General features: G+C 46.1%; 1 protein-coding gene across 4 annotated transcripts in view; it reads left to right on the forward strand.

Annotated features, from left to right (window-relative positions):
* TPCN1 (two pore segment channel 1) overlaps window positions 1-17,795 on the forward strand; it is a 46,913-nt gene that overhangs the window by 1,917 nt on the left and 27,201 nt on the right. The window contains exon 1 of one of the 4 annotated variants that reach the window (XM_071816237.1): window positions 14,418-14,505. The exons of 1 other annotated variant lie outside the window; for it this stretch is intronic. In XM_071816237.1, the coding sequence (XP_071672338.1) occupies window positions 14,451-14,505 (55 nt within the window). In that variant the 5' untranslated portion in view covers window positions 14,418-14,450. Of the gene's footprint in view, window positions 1-14,417; window positions 14,506-15,157; window positions 15,180-15,453; window positions 15,887-17,795 lie in introns of those variants that run through there. 2 more of the 4 variants (XM_071816235.1, XM_071816236.1) reach the window with 2 other exon arrangements.

Raw genomic sequence — 17,795 nt, forward strand, 5'->3', positions numbered from 1 at the left:
TGGAAGAGTAGATGTGTTGGAGCATGTGTAGAGAGTTTTTATTTCGTGTTATTCCTCACTGAACGTATTTGAGCAGTTTTATTTCACACATCTCTGACTGTTTGCTGACATTGCAGGTGTGTGCCCAGATCTGTGAGCCTGATCAAGCCCTTTCTCCCACAAGCTTAACTTTGTAACACATAAATCGTTTCCTGGCCTTGCATCCCTTTTTCCTACATTATACCTCTATTCCATACTGACTCTGTGATTTGATTTCTCTCTTGCAATCATACGAGTTCCCTTAATTTTCTCCTTCTGTGACTTTGGGACTCAGTAGCAAGTTGCTGACAATCAAGATTCCTCCTTCCTCCTCCTCTCACACCCCTGCCACACACATCCCTGGCTAAACTGCCCACTTGACTTTCTCTAAGCTCTACTGCATTGTTTCTCCATCACATCTGCTCTATTGCATCTGTCTGTCAAAGTTTAGCTCCTGATTTTTAAGTTAAGTAGAAGAGAGAATGCTTCCTCTGTCCGGTGGTGTATTTATAGGCTTTCTTGTGACTAATTTTAATCATTCTTCTCTCATCTTTTTCTTCCACCTCCTTGCCATCCCTTTAAATAAGTTGTGTGAGGTTTATCACTTGGTTAAAGCCAACACGATTGTGTTAAAGCACAAGTATAAGAATGAACTTAATCATAAATAAAAATATTTCACAATCTGCTTCCATTGAAATACAGAGAAGTTATTTAGGGACCAATTTTGTGCTTCTTAAAAGACCACCGTTTGCTTTTTGAGAATTCATTTCCTGGAATTCTTTGAATGAAGAACCATTATTTTGGCTATGTGCTTTAATCACTGTTACAGCTGAGTTTGCTGAAAAAATACAAAGCTTATTCGACGCAAGTGATACAGAGTGATACAGAGCCTTCTGAAGTCAGTGGGTACTGCAGGAGTGGGATGAAAGATGAGCAGAGGAAGGCTGGCACGAACAACTTGAAAGGCGGATTTATCTCTGAGAAGCGGGAAGCTTAAATTAGCGAGCGAGCAGACTAACGCCACCGCTTGCAAAAGTAAGCTTGTTTAAAACCCAGAACGTGTAGTCCAGCTTTCCTCTTTGCCTGCAAAGAAAATCTGCTGTGAAATGCAGAAAAGTTGTGTCTCACGGAGGCTGTGAGGAATTCAAATGCTTCCTCTCCGCTCTGCCTCCCCTCCTCTGCTGAGGGCTGAAATGACATTAACAGAACTGTATAATGTCACATTTTTATTCAGAAGCTTGTCTTTTCAGGGAAGAAGTGTCTGTGCGAAGTGCTTTTCAGGAGAGGGAGAACCTGCCAGGGTGATGATGAGGACGTAGGGGACAGGGAAGGTCAGGAGGCCATTTCCTTCTGGTTTTGGCTTCTTCATGCTTAAACTCTCACAATATTCAGCCAGAATTTGGAGGAATAGCTCACTTGTTAGTATGCCTGACCATCAGCTCCTGGGCATTTGGTGACAGGTTAAACACAAAGCTGTTTTTTTTAGTGTGTCCCCAGGTACCAGCTGGGGCTGTTTGCAATAAAGGGCCCGTTGTCCTCTCCCCAGGTGACACTGAGGGAAAGACTACGCATGTGTAACCACCCTAAGGCTGAATCATGCATCAGAGGTTGATCCTAATAAAGTTACGAGTTCTGTGTTGCTATGCCATGAACCCCCTCTAAATTGTAATTTATTTTCCAGCCTCACACCATTCTCTTACTGTGTCTCTGTGTGGCTTCAGTACATCAACTCTTGTCATTTTTAAGGAACTTCTTGCACTTCAAAAAACAAAGCCAGCTTGATCCGTGGTGTGGCTTTCTTACAACCAGGTCCTTGGACAAATGAATTTGTGGTTTTGGCCTCTTGGTGTTGATTGTTGGGAAATGCAGACAAATTACTGAGTTGAAATAAATGGTAGCAGGCTTTTCTGAAAGCAAGCCTGTTGCAGATGTAGAAAGAAAGGAAGGACTAAAGTGCAAGAGTGTATTCTGAATCTTGCAGGAGAATCCTCTTCTGGATAAGTGGATGCCTTGGGCTTAGAAGAAAAGAAAGCTAAATGAGAAAACTGTGTGGAAAATTACATTCTTAAAGAAAATGTCCAGCTGCAAAAATTAATCTCCCAAATCACACAGCTCTTAAGCACTTAATGGGAGCAAATACTTGCATGGGGAGGAATATTAAAACTCTGCCTTCCCTGACTTGTGCTGGGATACACGTCTTCCAGGGAGCTCCGGTTTCCAGCCACAGCAAAAGGTCAGAATCCTGCAAACTTGACGGAAATTCAGACCACATCCAGAAAAATGTGGTGCCTGCGGTGCTGGTGGTTTTCTGACTCCAACACAAAGGACTGTGGGGCTGGGTAATTTTTCTTTCAAGCTCCAGCAGCTGAAGGAGACAGAGAAGCGTGTTTGTCGCTTGAGTCCACGCTAATTAATATGATGCTGCCCTTCTACGTACATCTTATCTGAGAATCTCTGAGTGTTGTACACACTAATTAAGCTTCCCAGCACCTGTCTGAGGTGAATGACTAATATTAACTGAATTTCTGCAGAAGGCAAAAATGGGGAGCAAACTTGCACAAGCTTTCTCAAAGTCATGTACCAAAAATGGTGAGAATGAGCTGAGGGTTTAGTGATTTCCAATCCCTTGCCCAGACTCCTGGGAAACGTTCGAATGGGGTTTTCAAAACATCTCAAAGTGCGAGGTATGTTTTCCGTAGACAAAGGCAGCGTGGATAGCCTTGAAACTCTAGGACAGTGTCTCTCCTTGAGCTGATGGGAACTATAAGCAATAAATGAGTGCGCATTGATTTATCCCGTATTAGATCAGATACAAGATTCTCCTTTGCCTCCTGCATGGAAATTGCTGGAGCCTCAAGTGGAGTTTCAATGTGTTCAGAGCAGAAAGTACAGCTCAAAGTGTTGTACCGGGGAACAATGCGATATTGTGTGTCTGTTTCTCCCACACAATGGATTATGGCAAGTGGAAGAAGCCATCTTTAAACTCTGAGGTTTTACAAGAAAGCGACTGCTTCTGCTATTCAGGTAAAAATGAATTATTGTGTGTGTCTGGGGAGGCTGGGGGAGCGACTGCAACAGCGAAGTGCGATGGTTTCTAGAAGGATTGGTGGAAAATGGGAAGTTAGAGCTTTGAATGTTGGGGTTACAACTGAGCCTTCGCAATCTTGGTTTCTGCTGCCCGAAGAGTAAATTGTCAGGGAAGCTCAAGCCAGCCCAGCCTTTTGGGTACAAGGAGAATTACTGATGTGCACTGCTGTGAAGGGACAAAGTGGCTCAAAGTGTGTCAAGAAAACAACATTTCACTGTTGGTGAAGGTGGAGGGGCTGCCCAAGTCATGCTCGGTGAGGAATGTGCCTTTGGCCATGGAAAGCGGAGCCTGTTGTGCCCCCAGACCAGCGTCTGTGTGTGCTGGGCCTCCTGGAGCTGCTTCGTCACCTCGCTGCTGCGTGTCGGCCCAGCGCCACAACAGAACACGTGCAGAGGCTTTCAGCAAAGCTGCTCTGTCTGTAATTAGCGGACGGACACTCATTATGTTTCTTAAAAAAAAAAAAATCATTTACTAATCCACAGGTAGACAAATGCTTTTGGGGTGTCCCAGGATTGGGGGCCGTTAATGTTCATATGAGCTGCCTGGATTTTGATGTGTTCAGTACCCAGTGCAACCCGAAGTGATATATTTCCCCACCTGCAGTGACATAATTCTCTTCTGTGTCAGATCTGGTTCCAGAACGTGTTTGTATCAGCAAGTCTGCCCTTGCAGTCTGCAGCTTCAGCTCGTCTGGTCGATGAGTCCCTGCTCTTCAAACATCCCCATTTCCTTCCTCGTGCCGCTTCCCGTAGTGCCGTCCATGGATGAAAGAGATTTCCAGGTGTAAAACAAGTGTGTGTTTTCCGGTGGGCAGAGGGAACGAACGGAGAATAAATGCCTGACCTTTGGGGAAATGCTGTAACCATACATTCTCTTAGTAGTTTTGTTTCTCAAAGAACCGCTTTAGTTGCTGTGAAAGCATTCAAGCTTTGAAGGAAAATAGGTATTTTAAATGTCAGCTGTGCAGCAGATTTAATGAATCATTCAGGATCTCTAGTTTTTTGATCCTTGTGTGAAAGTGAGGGTCTCAAAGATGGTTATTTGGACTTGGGCACTAGCTATGAAATACTGTAGGTAATTAGTGTGAAGAAATAGGGGACGAGGGAACAAGCAAACGCTTGTGATGGACCTGGCAGATCCCAAGATCTCTGACAGCCAGGCTCTTAAACAGCCTTTTGGATTATCTGTTGGCTTTCTTGGATGCTACACAGAATATTTTCTTGCATCGTGGCTCCTACTTCTACCGATTTGCCTTTCATTAGTTCCAGTAGCAGTGCTGCAGTGTTGGAGGTGAAGCACGGCCGGAGCAGAGGCCTGAGATCTCATTTTCGGAAGCAATCTAGTTCTGCTGGTGAAGCTGCTTGTCCTTGTACCTCTGGTGAGTCAGTTAACGCGGTTAACGAGTCTCATCTGCAAAGTGCACATTACGCCTTTCATGAAAATGAACGTGTAGGACTCATTACATTGCTATGAAGAGGTGCTGGTTTGCATTGCTGTGTAGGATTTGTTTTTCTTAACGTGTACCTGCTGAAAATTTATATAGAGAGGAATTTTTTCTGACGCACAAGTGGTAGCTCGGTGCTGGATTGTTGTTTATGCCTCTGAAAGTCTCATTTCTCCGAGCTAACAGCCTTGCATTTTGCAACTTCTGCCAGTGCTTCTCTAATCCTTTCCTGGCCTAGATGACTTATAATGAATGTTTTAAGCAAGCAAAGCGAAGCAAAACTGCCTCTGAGATGAGTGAGGGGTGAAAATCTTGGAAAGGGAAATGAACACCCCAAATATAAGGAGATTATTATTTTCTCCTTCAGTACAATTCGTTTCCCTGGGTGATGAGGTCTATAAACTCAGGGGAAGGAGGTAAATGCTGCTTTTTGGGAGCTGTTGGGCATCTTTTGGTGTGATGTTAGAAACAGAGGAAAAAAAGTGTTTCTGCTCTTACTTCCAAATGCATCAACTCCTGGAATCTCATTGATCCTGACACTTCAGGTTTTAAGCCAGGACTGGCCGTCTGAGCTGTGCTTAAACACTTGCCATCATGAGAGGGTAGAGCGGTACCTTTAATTCAAGAGAAACAGCCCTATGTTCTCCAGGGCTCACAAAAGCATCTGTATCGAGGCATTCTCGACGTGACTCTGTAGACGTGGTACCTATAGAAGAAAAGCCACGAGCAGAGTACAGTACCAGGAGGTATTGTGGGCTGCAGTTATCTTGTGTATTTTTTTTCCGAGCCTGCCTTGTTTTCTTAGCCCTGCGGGAGATGGGTTTGCACAATGCACACATTGTGTGTCTCACAGTAGGATGCTTTGTCGAACAGAATCTCTGCACTGTCGATTCTTTCACGCAGTAAAAAAAAAGTATCCTAGTGATTTCGTCTTGAATGCCCCATGCTGTTGGAATCTGAGCGAGTAAAAGCATACACAAGGTAAAGAAGACTTGGGTTAGTGTTCCATTATCCCGGAGTCAAATGATTCTTTCTCCTTTGTCATCTTCGGTGCGTGCTCGCCGTGAAGCAGGGATGATGCTGCCGAGGGGGTCGAGTAGTCTGGAACCTTCTTACTCCTTTTGTAAAGATGGGAGTAATGAACTTAATGCTTTGAGGAACCCGTTCCCTTTGTGCGCCTCGTCCCCAGCGCACAGCTCGCATTTTTTGGTGTGGGAGCAGAAGAACGGGCTGAGCTCAGGGTTTTCTCCCCAAACTCATTGCTGTAGTTGGGAGATGGAGCGTGAGGGCTCGTGTGGTGGCATCGGAGGGCTCCGCTTTTTGAACAGGTGGTCCTGGAGATATAAAAGATGTTAAGGAGTTTGAAAACATCCAAGCCGCAGTTCTAAATCGCCAGCTTTCCAGCTCTAACCGGTCACTCCTCAGCCACCACAGCTGACTTGGGAACATTTGGCTCAGGAAGCGGAACAACAGTTGGAAACAAACAGCGATTAGTTTTTTCACGGCTTCCCAGGGAACGCATCAGTTAGTTGGTTTTTTCCCCTCATTTTTGCGATTCCTGTGGATTTTTAAGGCACTGTAGATGCAGGATGTTTCGTTTAGCCAAGCTCGCTTACTGGCAGATTAAAATGAGCAAAGGCTGAGCACGCTGAGTTCACTCATCATAACCGATATGAGGCTTCTCAGAACATCCTTTGCCCTTGGTATCTTCACCGAGGAATCCTGCCTGCTGCCGTCAGCCCCCCTGCGTTGAAATCCCATTTTACCCATTTGAATGCTGTAAGAAGTGCTGTATAAACTAAACAGGAGCATCTGTGAAGTGGTTAGAGTTGTTGTTGATTGCCTTTTCCTTATTGCCTTCAGGGGATTTAAGCTTGAATTTGCTGGAAGTAGAATTTATGAGCCAGAACGCTCCATTTCTGATCCTTAAGCTGGGAAAAGTGCGGTGAATTTGATATTTCTCTCGCCTCCGATGTTTCTGGCTTTTGATCTGGACCTTGCAGGGCTCTCCCTGTGTCTTTAGCATAATTGCTTTTTGCGTGTTGAGAAGATGCCTGATTTTTTCCTTTTTTAGATGACGATTTTCTTTCTGGGGAGCTGTAGGAGCAGCTTTAGGATTTCAGTTCAGCGGGAACCTTGTAAGGTGTTTGTGTTGGGGGTGTTGATGAAAGATCCTGGGGGTGGCGAGAGGAGACCGCTGTGATTTGAATCAAAGTGTGGGGGTTTGAAGCTTGTATCCAGTGCTGCTTTTATAATCACCATCTAGTGGTGTCTGCTTGGAACAAAAGGCTTTTCTTTTCCTGCAGGGAATAACATTTAGGCGGTATCTGTGCACACCCATGTTAAACCCGCTGGTTCTATAGGGCTGGATGCCTTAGCAACTCGTACATTTCCTATATGACTGCCTAGCACACGTGCATGTGTCTGAACTGTTATCTGGGAGTGTCTGATTGTCTGTACTTTATTCTAACCTTTTGTTATTTTCCGGAGAACACTTTCACTGCCCTCAACAGATGTGAGAAAGTTTACTGCACAAAGTAATGTAGCCTGGTAAAGGATTTTACTGGAACGCACAAATACGTCCCTGCTCTTCGTTAACTAAATGAAGAAATGCCTGTAGAATTAAGACTGAGTGATCAATCCTGCAAGTGGGAGCACTAAAAACTCCCTGGGGTCGAATTGCGTTGGTGAGTTGGCTGCGTGGTTTCCAGGATAATCGGAGGCGGGAGGAGGAAGGCAACGATGCCGTCCTCCCCAGCTCCGGCTTTCCTGGCCGCTGGCTCCAAAGGAACAATACAAGGGCAGCAGTTTTCACTAGTACGATATTTCCGCTGTCTGTCCCTTTTTCCCGTGGCACTGTCACCCTGGCTGGTGGGGATCCATGTGTGGTGAGGGGCGCAAGGTGTAATCCCTCCTGTAAATGCAGGTTTCCCGTGACACAGAACAGCCACGTCCAGCTGGTTATGGAGTTAGATGGCGGTGAGTCACTGCAGAAATAGGAAAATGCCGCTGGTTGTTGCCCAGTCGCTTGTTTTTCACGGGAACATTGTTTCTCCAGGGTGCTGAGCAGACCAGAAATACTGGAAATGCAATCGCAGAGAGGAACGCTTGCCGGGACTGGTTGGCTCTGTGTCTCTGCCTTGCTACCTGCAAAGACTATTACATGTTCTGCTTTTCCTGAACTGCTGGCAGGTGCAAACAAGCGACTGCTTTGCTCCTGCTGTATTAAATAAATGCTCGCAAGCAACTCAATAAGGAGAATTTTGGCATTGGGGTCGGCGGGGGGGAAGTGACCAAGGTGAAGTCCATTCCTTTTGCATACAAGGCTGGTGGCGGTGCCTTATTGCTGGTGGTTGCAAAGGGGAAGACTGCAAAACATTGGCAATTATTCGTATACTTTGAGAGAGCACAAATGCATCGGAACCGAGAATGCTAATGGAAGCATTAGAGCTGTTGGAGAGGCAGCAAAAAGTCACAGTACGGCCGTGTGCTGGTGAGCGTGCAACAGCTGCATTGCTAGATAGCAAATGAAGAAATAGGAACCGGGAGCGGAGGAAAATCACCGAGAGAAATGTGGTCAGCAGAGTTCAAGGTGTTCGAAAGGACTTGAGAAGTAAAAAGACACGTTAAGTGATACCGACCTGTTAGGAATTCAAGGGTGAACGCTGGTCAATAACGCTATGGGGAAGCTCAAGAAATACCATATGTGTTCTGTATTTGTTGAAAAGCCAGGTGACCTGGTCATCCTATGATCTATTCTTCCATTCCCACAGTAAATAAAGTAGAGATGAACCAGCTGATTCTAAAGCTAGGCATTTAAAAATGAGCAGAGGAGTTTTATTCTTCCTTAAGGCTGCAGCTGAGGCAGCTGGGATGTCTGAATGTTGCTGTGATAGTGACTTTCTTCCAGCCCTAGATGATATTTTGCACCAGGCAGGAGGCTGCAGGCCAGCCAGCCAAACCAGGTTTCCAGGCAAAATAATGGGAAACCAGCAGCAGCTCTTCTCAAATCTGAACTTAAAGGACAGCATTTCATGTCAGTCATTGTGGGTTTATGAGAAAGGATCATATAAACCTGAAGTCCTGCATTGACTTACTTGGTGAGGTTACAAGACAGACTGACGGTAGTTTGGGAAGATATTTGTTTTGGCACTCGTGGCATTTTGATTGAGGAAACAAACAATACAAATCAACATCATGTAGCTCATGGCTCTGTCAACTGACTGATGGACGGGTCTCAAAATCCAACTGGTTATTTGGACTGGTTAGCAAATAGGTGCGTTATTAGCAGAGCCTGTCAGAGGGGTCTGATTTTGTCCCTGTGCCAGCTGCAGCCTTTCTCTCTAATCTGGAAAGGGGGGGAAACAGTAAATTCTGACTAAGTGAGGAGATGATGTAGGTTGAGGACATGGTGAGGAGGGGAGCGAAGTGATGGGGACTGCTCAGTGAGGTGGATGCAGCAACCATGTGTGTTATTGAGCTCAGCGGTAGAGTCGTGTGTCTGCAGCGGTGGAGAGGGTTGTCTGGGCTGAGTCTGGCTTCACAGAATCATTTTGGTTGGAAAAGACCTTTAAGATCATCAAGTCCAACCATTAACTGAACACCGCCAAGTCCGTCACTGCCCCACGTCCCTGAGAACCTCATCTCTGTCTGTCCAACCCCTCCAGGGATGGTGACTCCAGCACTGCCCTGGGCAGCCCGTTCCAATGCCCCGCAGCCCTTTCCATTAAGAAATTGTTCCCCAGATCCAACCTCAACCTCCCCTGGTGCAACTTGAGGCTATTTCTTCTCATCCTATCTTTGTGGGCACCTGAGCTGACACCGAGCATGTGGGACGCTTGCCCAGTGAGATGGTGAGTGTATTGCTTGATCCTTCCGATAAGAATAATCATTAGGGCAGTTAGGTGGTGTTGGCATCTGTGCTCGCTCTAAATTAATCAATGTGTTCATGCTCGGTGTGTTTCTGGCGCTCTTGCTCCAGCTCATCCAAGATCCGTGAGGCTTGAAGGTGGGTAACAGTGGAATTATGACTGTTGGTTGGAGCTGGAGAAGTCCAGACAAAGAATAAGGCGCGTGTTTGACAGCGACGTTAACATTTGGAACCACTTTGTAAGAGCTGGAGAGGATTCTGCAGTGCTGGAAGGTTTTTGAAGTAAAAATCATCCGTTTTCTAAACACACTGTTCTGTGTGAGGACAGTGGGAGCTGAGGTACGGACCAGCTGAGGGAAGGGCCTCTGGCAGCTGGGTTGCAGATGTCAAACTAGTGGTTTAACTCCTTCCTTCCTCCCCAGCCTTTACATGTAAACCTCTCCAGTTCCTTCCAGCAGTGGTTTCCACCAAATGTGCAGAAGTCTTTTTTTTCTTAATGAAGAACAGTTCCGCAGCACTAGAAGCTGGGGTTTTCCCCATTCATTTAAATGCGTTTTCATCTTAAGTTCACAGTTGCTCTTTCCTGGCTGAGACACAGTGATGAGGCAAAGATGTGGCAGTGTTGTATTGCAAAAGAACCGGCGGAGTCATCTTCTAACACCACAGAACACAATTACATAGCTCTCATTGCTGTACCATTATAAATAACTTTCCTTGGTCTCAGCCCGTTGCGGTAAGACATAGAGTTTTGCCATGCTATCATTATTTAATTTACCTCATTTTCTTGCTGTTCCTCATGCTTTAGGGCGGAAAGGTCAATATGGCACGTACCTTATTACTGCCTGCTCCATTCTAGTCTGGCTTTGGTGGCCATGCAGGAGGTTTGTTGCCCAAACTAATACTGGTTTCTCCAAACTAATACTGTGGTTTCTCACATGAGGAAAGCGCTTCCTCTTTGCTTCCCACCGCTAACTTTGCGACTTCCCCGGAGAGCTGCTGGCGGCTGGAACCGGCAGTCGGACCTGGAAGCGCGCTGCTTTTGTTAAAAAGGCCAGATTGCAGCTTAATCAAATATCTTTCCAAACTGCAGCAGGAAAATCCAAAGGCTCTGCTTTGGAGAATTGAAATGAGGAACGCGCTCTTAAAGCGCTGACACTGTGTTGTTGCTGACGCTAAGGCAGATCTTTAGCATGTTAAAACCATGAGGCATTGGTTTCCCTTTTTGGAACAAAAAGAGGAAATTCCTTCATGTAACAGGAAGTGTTAAAGAAATGCTCTATCTAAGGGATTCTGATATTGTCTTTTTCCCTTTCTGTTACTTTCTCAAAAATTAGGAATTATAAATGTGCGTGTGTATTTCATGTCTGGCTTCTCATGAGCCATAGCCTTAGGCAGAGCATGGGTTTTGTTGTTGTTGGGTACAGCAAAATCTTTATTATTTCCAGTTGTTCTTTCCATTCAAAATTAGTTGTTTCACAGAGCCCCTTAATGGCTCGAATATTTAACTCCAGTTACAGAAAAAAATCATCTCTGTGTCTGTAAAGCCTTTGTGGCTGTGATATGATCGGACTGACAAGATTATAGAGCATATTAGTCACTAAAAGGGTGAGCAATGTAAGGTTGTATATGATCCTTCTGTTGTGGCTTTGACTTCTCCCTTTTTGTGGTGTTGGAGGTTCATTTGTTAAGATCACAAATAAGGGATGTGAAACTGGCAGCAATTTGGCTTAACACAGAAGTGAGATTCTTAATTATATTTTCCTAGCAGGACCTTTCCTTTTATGTGAGTTTTACTGATTAAAAATGCTTTGGATTTGCCTTTGCGGCTAGGTTAAAAGAAGCAGGTGCTGAAGCCTCTCGCTAACCTGGTTGTGGATCCCAAACCTCCCCAGGCGGAGGGATCTGTCCTCCTGCCTCTTGCCGCTGCACGTTCAGGAGTGAAAATCGCCCAGCGATCGAATGTTTTCTGGTCAAAACTTCCCACATAACATTGCAGGAGGAAAAAGAATCAAGTCCCGGTGTGACTCAGGGTTGATACCAAAGGAAAGCAGGCGCCCTGAAGAGACGAGGCAGTGAACTGCACAGCTGAGGATCTCCAGCAAGGGGTGAAATTATCATGGAGTCTTAGATTCATAGAATCATTTGGTTGGACGAGAACCTCAGGATCATGAAGTCCAACGCTAACCCTTGTCCCTAAGAACCTTGTCTAAACGCCTTTCAAGCCTCTCCAGGGATGGTGACTCCACCACTGCCCTGGGCAGCCTGTTTTCCCCATCCTTGTTTTCTTAGAAGCCTTTTACTTTTTCTTTTTTACCTTCTTCCTTACAAATGTCTCTTTTTGTCCCCAGCAGGGTGGTGCAGGAAGTAAACGTCCATGTCATAGCTCATCTCCGCTTTTCAAACCATTAACGAGCCTCAGAGCAAGCGATTAACTACATACTGGCTCTGACCAGAGCTGGCCACAGACACGACTTCTGCTGAGAAGAAACAACTTCCCACCGTGCTTTAGCTCTTCTGTCCTTGTGTTTAGCTTGTGCACCGGAGTTTTTACATGTGTGCAGTGCAGATGTTAGCAAGGAGACAGCGGCCCTCTAATTAAACAACGCAGGGCTTAAGTTGTCTTCAATATAAGAAGATAGCGAGCGCAATCGGTAAGAGGCAATAATATATAAAAAAGTAGCTTACCATGCTGAGGGACATCTGCTCATAGTTCATGTGGATTCAGCTCCCTGCAGTGTGGTAGATGATGGCGTGAAGTGAGCTCCTGTTGGTGCTGCAGGAACTCGCTGGATTCTCAAATAACAGCAAGTACGGGAGGCTTTGGTCACCTTGTGCTGCTAATGGGAAGTGGCAACATCCATATTTTAAAAAACCCAAACAAATGTGTCTGTGTTAAATAGGAAGCTGAAGTGACTTTTTTTTTTGTTGAGCTTCACAGCAAGCAAGTGCTGTGAGAATATAGTAAGACAAAGAGCCCGGAGGCCTTTGCACATGTTTCTGCTGTGCTCTCGTCTCCAAGGAGGAGCATGACTCAGTTACACTGACTTGAAATATTCAGAAGGATGTTATTTCTCTTGCAACAGAAGGGCTTGGCGCTGTACTCTGTTGGAAATGCCCTGGTTTTCCTAGGCAACAAACTGATAGTAAATTGTTTAGAGTTCCTCGCAGCTGTTGAATTCCTTCCCATAACATCCCCTGGAAGCCGGACGGGCGCTGCGATGTTTTTGGGCCGCAAAGACGAGTCCTGCGATGCTCCCGCTGGCACGGCGCTGAACTGGCAGTCAGGCACTCAGGGCCCTGATTTCACACTCCGTCTCTCTCACCTCCGAGACGCGTGGCCAAGTGCCAAACCAGCTGTGCTTTCCAGGCGGCTTCCAGCTTTTTTTCTCCCGGGTAGGTGAGCCTGGCCTTGAAGAGACAAATGCACACATGTTCATGCCTCAGCACTCAGAAAGAAAAGAAGCAGTTCCTTATCAACTGCGTTGGAGCGGGGAGGGAAGATAAATCCTTGGGAGGTGAAACTACATGGCATATTAGCCCTCGGAATGGAAAATGCCATCGTTGGTGCTGGTACAGCTCCAACGTATTTGACACTTCAGGATCCTGCTGTTTCCTGGCCAGAACTGCTTCTGGGCTCTGCCTGGACCGTGTTGTAGAGCTGCTGTAATCTTGGCTTTGGGCTGAAGGTGCAGCCTGTGCTGGGGAAGGGTTTTTGCATGGAGCTACATTTTCTGTAGCAGGCACTCCATGTGGCTCAGGAGTGCTTCTTGGTTGTCTGTAACAAATAAATGCTGTCCTCGCTGCAGCCTCCTTCATCCTCAGGTTATGGAGTGGCCAAGGAAGGCGGCAGCTTTAGCCAGATCCTACACTGGGACAGGTCTTGTTTATATGGTCAGGAGGGCCAGGAAGCCCACGAGCGTCTTTGATCCTGCTGGGATCTCCCTTCTTCCATGGGCTCGTGTTCAGTGTTGCTGGATGCCTGGTTATGTTTCTTTTAAACTCAAAGCATGAGCTCTGCGATGGGCTGAGCTTGGGTAATTAGATACGAGTAGTCAAGGTGGGTGATATGAGAAATGGAGGTGGCATGGAGTAAAGAACACAGCGAAGCCTGAAAAGAACCGGCTCCAGGTGAATGGTGCAGCAGCCATTGCGATGAGGGACTTGAACCACAGGTGGCTTTGTCCTCTTGTCCCCCTTGCCAAGGGGTTGGGGCCAGCAGCAAGATCCTTGTGCTGGAAAGGTCAGGCAGCATCTCTGTGGGCTCTTGCAGCAAACCTGTAGAATGTTTCCTCAACTCCACAGGTCACACTTGCCTCGGACAGGCTAGAAAAAGGCACTGCTCCCATGAAAAAACATAGCTGGCAAGTGTGTTCCCTAACAGGGTTCTCACCTCTTTCCAAAGGAGAAATAATGACCCTAAAGGCACGGGTAAATGCGAGACAGCAGTCCTACATACAAGGTTGCAGGGAGGATGGGAAGAAAAGACAAATTTGGTACCTGATTAAATATAATTAAGAAGGAATCCGATGGTTGACTCACAATTTGCCCTTCTCTTCCCTGTCCTCATTCCCCTCTGTCGCCCGGTGGCTGGTGCACTGGGGGGTGTTTTATAAGCCGACACGTCTCCGGTTGTCCAGGACGGTTCCTGGAGCAGCCCGGAGCCGTGCCCCGCACAGCCCGACCTTTCCCGGCTGCGGGAGGTAGCGCTTCGCTTGCTTTTCTCTCTTGCCGCTCTCTTTGGCACATCCATTTGCAGGAACCTTCTAGAGCAATGTGAATGAAGATGTGTCCTGTCTCCAAGGTCATGTGTCCTTGACATTTCCTTTTTGCCCATCAAGAGAGATATTACTCACACGTGCAACCCATTAGCCAAATAAGTTACATATTGCTGTCTTACATTGACTACACATGTGATATGTAAACAGTGTGAATGACAGATTGAACTACAAGGATATTTTTGCCGTATTGTGTCACTTGCCCTGCCTTCCACGTCACAGGTACACTTGCTAAAATAGCATCATCTGGACGGGATGGCAACTAGCAGCTCCATGGAGACCATCCTCAACCTTTTAGGAGAAAGCCCTGGTAAGTCTGGTAAAGGCCTGTGGCTTTGGAGTGAGCCGAGGAGCTCATTCGAGGCACCTCGGGCTGTTTCGGCGTAACGCCGTGAAAAGCGTGTGCTATCTAGAAAGCAGAACATCTGGCAAACAGGCTAATGAGAGCCAGACTGGGGGAGCTCTGAGGCAAATGGAAGAGCTGCCCTGGAGAGTTGGTTTATAACCCCATGAATTTGTAGGAGGTTACTAGTTTGTTTGGTTTCTTTTAATTATTGTTATTATTTACTAAAACAAAACCAAACACCAAAGATCCAACAATGGAAGTCCAAATGTATTTCTGTTTGACATACAATAGCCTGGCTGGGAAGGGTGTTTTATCCCTGGTTCCTGTGGATATTTTCACTCCCTTATTCCCTTCTCACCTCTGCCCCTGAGATCCCCCATGGCCACGTGAGCTCCGAATGAGCAGAGTTTGTTTGCTCTCAGCCAACGGAGCGTTTTTCCTTCCCTTAAGCAGAGAATTTGTTTTACAAAGGGAGAGGTTTAGGTTCTGGAAAGTTTATGCTCCTTCTCTTCCTTTCCTTTTTGTTTTTTTGGATTTTATTGTAATGATGACATATGGAAACTATTTACACAGGAGCATGCTCTGCTGCACTGAATGGGAACGGTGGAGTCCCGGCAGTATCGTTCTGGATGCCTTGTGTAAGCAGCCAGCTGCTTTTGCTTTTCCTTTTTTTCCTCTTTTCTTTTTCCCCCTCCCTTTCTCCCTTTTCAGGGATCGTCTGGGATACGTTACACAAGTGTGGGAGGAAGCTTTGCCATCTGCCAACAGCTCAGTTCGTTTACTTTGTTACGCCCCTTGTATGTGAACTTCACAAATATCTATTTTTTTTTGGCTGGGTGGGGAGAAGACTTTGCTGCGAGTAATCAGCACTTCGACTCCTTTCCCATTAGTTGTTCATGAGCAAATTCTGCTATATGCCAAAATAAAAGAGCAGGGCACGCAGAGCCTTGCTTTACCACCACGCTTAAAATCTGCTCTTTATCCCACGTCTAAGCCTTCCAACAACTTGCACTTAACATCCTGCTGCTAAGGCAGCGATAGGGAAACGCTCTAACCGAAGTCTGAGCCACCTTCCTCAGAGGGGAGGAGAGAAAACATTTAGTTCTGCCGAGAGCGGAGGAAAATCTTTAGCGCGTGGCTTTCCCTTGAGGAAGCTGCGAAATCGAGGATCGGCTTTCGGAGGGGAGGGAGGGAGGAACTCGAGATGTGACTTGTGTCCCTCTCCCCAACTCCGAAGGCAAAGCGGCGGCTGCCATGCGGTGGAGAGAGCCGCCCGCCATCTACTTGGAGGATTACGGGAGTCCTGTGGAGAGATCCTCCTATCTCATTGAGCTCCATACTAATGGTAAACGCCGTCGGGGACGTTCTGCAGCACAAGCTGAGCGGAGCCGAGCTTGCATTAGTCTGTGTCATTGTTATCATGGGAGCAGCTGAGGAAATTAGCTAGCTGGAGGGCTGCCAAACAAACAGTCAGAGGGTTGCTTTTCAAATTTATTATTATTTTTATTATTATTTATTACCCAGATGATGCTGTTGCCTCAGGGATGTTAGATCAACCTTCTGGTACCTGATGGGAAAGGAGCTGAGCCACAAAATGCAGCTCCGCACCGGAGCGCTTCACCAGGACGTTTTCTGTTGTCTGTGCTTAGAAAGATGATGTCTGGTTTAGGTGGAAGGAAAATATCTTGGTTTCTAGAGTTTTTTGTTTCTGATTTGCATCTTTGAGTGCTGTTTTCTGTTCATAACCTTGATCTCACTGGGACATCTGTTTCAGCTGCAAGTTCTCTGTGTGAAACGCAGAGGGGTCCTGGCTTTTTATTGTGGTGCATCGTTTTCAAATAGAGGTTGGTCTTTGTGAAAGAACTGTGTCAGGGTTGAAGGCAGTTTTGGCATCTTTTGGTAGGGTACAGTGGTTTGGTGTTTTGTTTAATGCTACAAACCTTTGCTGATTTGACCACGGGACATTTTGTTGTTCTTGAATTTTGAATGCACTGGAATGCTCCAAGAACATGGGGATATTGGAAGCAGCCTCCTTAATTTAATTATGTCCCTCTTCCCCAAAAGAGCTGGTGCAGCCGAGGTGGTGATTCTGTGCGTTTTTAATATCCCCTGAACTGTGTGAGATGAATCACTCAGATTTAGTTCTCAAGGTGAGTTATGGAAAGGCTTGGAACTCCAGCTCCAGGGAATGTGCTGTAGAGCTGCCCAGGTGACACGGTGGATGTCACAGAGAGCTCTGGGCAGCACGTTACATGCCATAGGATGCTCCAATGTACCAGTCACTTGTGCGCCTCAGCAAAACTTCGTTCCCATCCATTAAGATGGAAATGAGGGATGGAAAATACTTGTCTTCTGGGCAGGAAAGCTCTTGAGCAGTGAGTGCAGGTTCTGGTGGAGATGTGCTCCTTCTGCAACGCTGTTAAGCTTTAAATGCAAAAAGGTTTGTGCTGTCAAGCTGCAGTTTGGGGGAGTCTGTCTCTTTGAAACATATACAGTAAAAGATTCATAAATAATAACAATTAAGCTACTGAATTTTGCATGTTGTTGTCATCTTTTAGTTAAAAGTCCAGCAAACCCTGAAGACTGCCATTCCAGTTCTGTGGATAAAGAAAATCTCTCTCGTTTATTTTTTTCTCAAGAACTGTACTGATTCAAAGTGTGAAAGGGATGCAGGGGAGGAATTGGCCTCATTCAAACATTCATCCAGATTTCGAGTGGTTATTTTAAGGGTATGGGGGAAGCAAGGAAGAGAAATAGACTTAAGTGCTGCAGGATTCTCAGCAATTTGAGTATGCAATCTGGAAGGTTTTCACAAATCCCAGATAAATGTTATCTTAATTTGATTTGAGGGTGGAAGAGGCAGCTGTGGCTTTGCATTGGCGCAGGGGTTTCTGCCGTTTCTCTCTATGGGTTCAGTTTTTGGCGTGTGCTCTCCCCGCTCCTGAGGGTGTTCTAGAAAGACCGAATCACGAATTCAATACAGATCATTTTGTCGTCGCAAAGAGATGCAGCAAATGCTCAGCGTGCTGTCATGAGGGAGGGAAAGAACCTCATTGTAATTTTTTTTCCCCACTCTTGTTTAACTTCTCATAAGACAGAGAGAACAAGCTACTGCATCACCAGCTTCTGTGCTCAGAAAAAGGGGGAAATCAGCACTTTTGCACTGGGAAGATCAATTTTACATGTACCCTCTTTGGGAAGGTGAGGGACTGGAGGAGGGAAGTCTCCACTGAGAGCAAGAAGAACCATGTGGT

The sequence above is a fragment of the Patagioenas fasciata genome, chromosome 17 (genome assembly GCF_037038585.1).
Source record: "Patagioenas fasciata isolate bPatFas1 chromosome 17, bPatFas1.hap1, whole genome shotgun sequence".
Taxonomy (NCBI): domain Eukaryota; kingdom Metazoa; phylum Chordata; class Aves; order Columbiformes; family Columbidae; genus Patagioenas; species Patagioenas fasciata.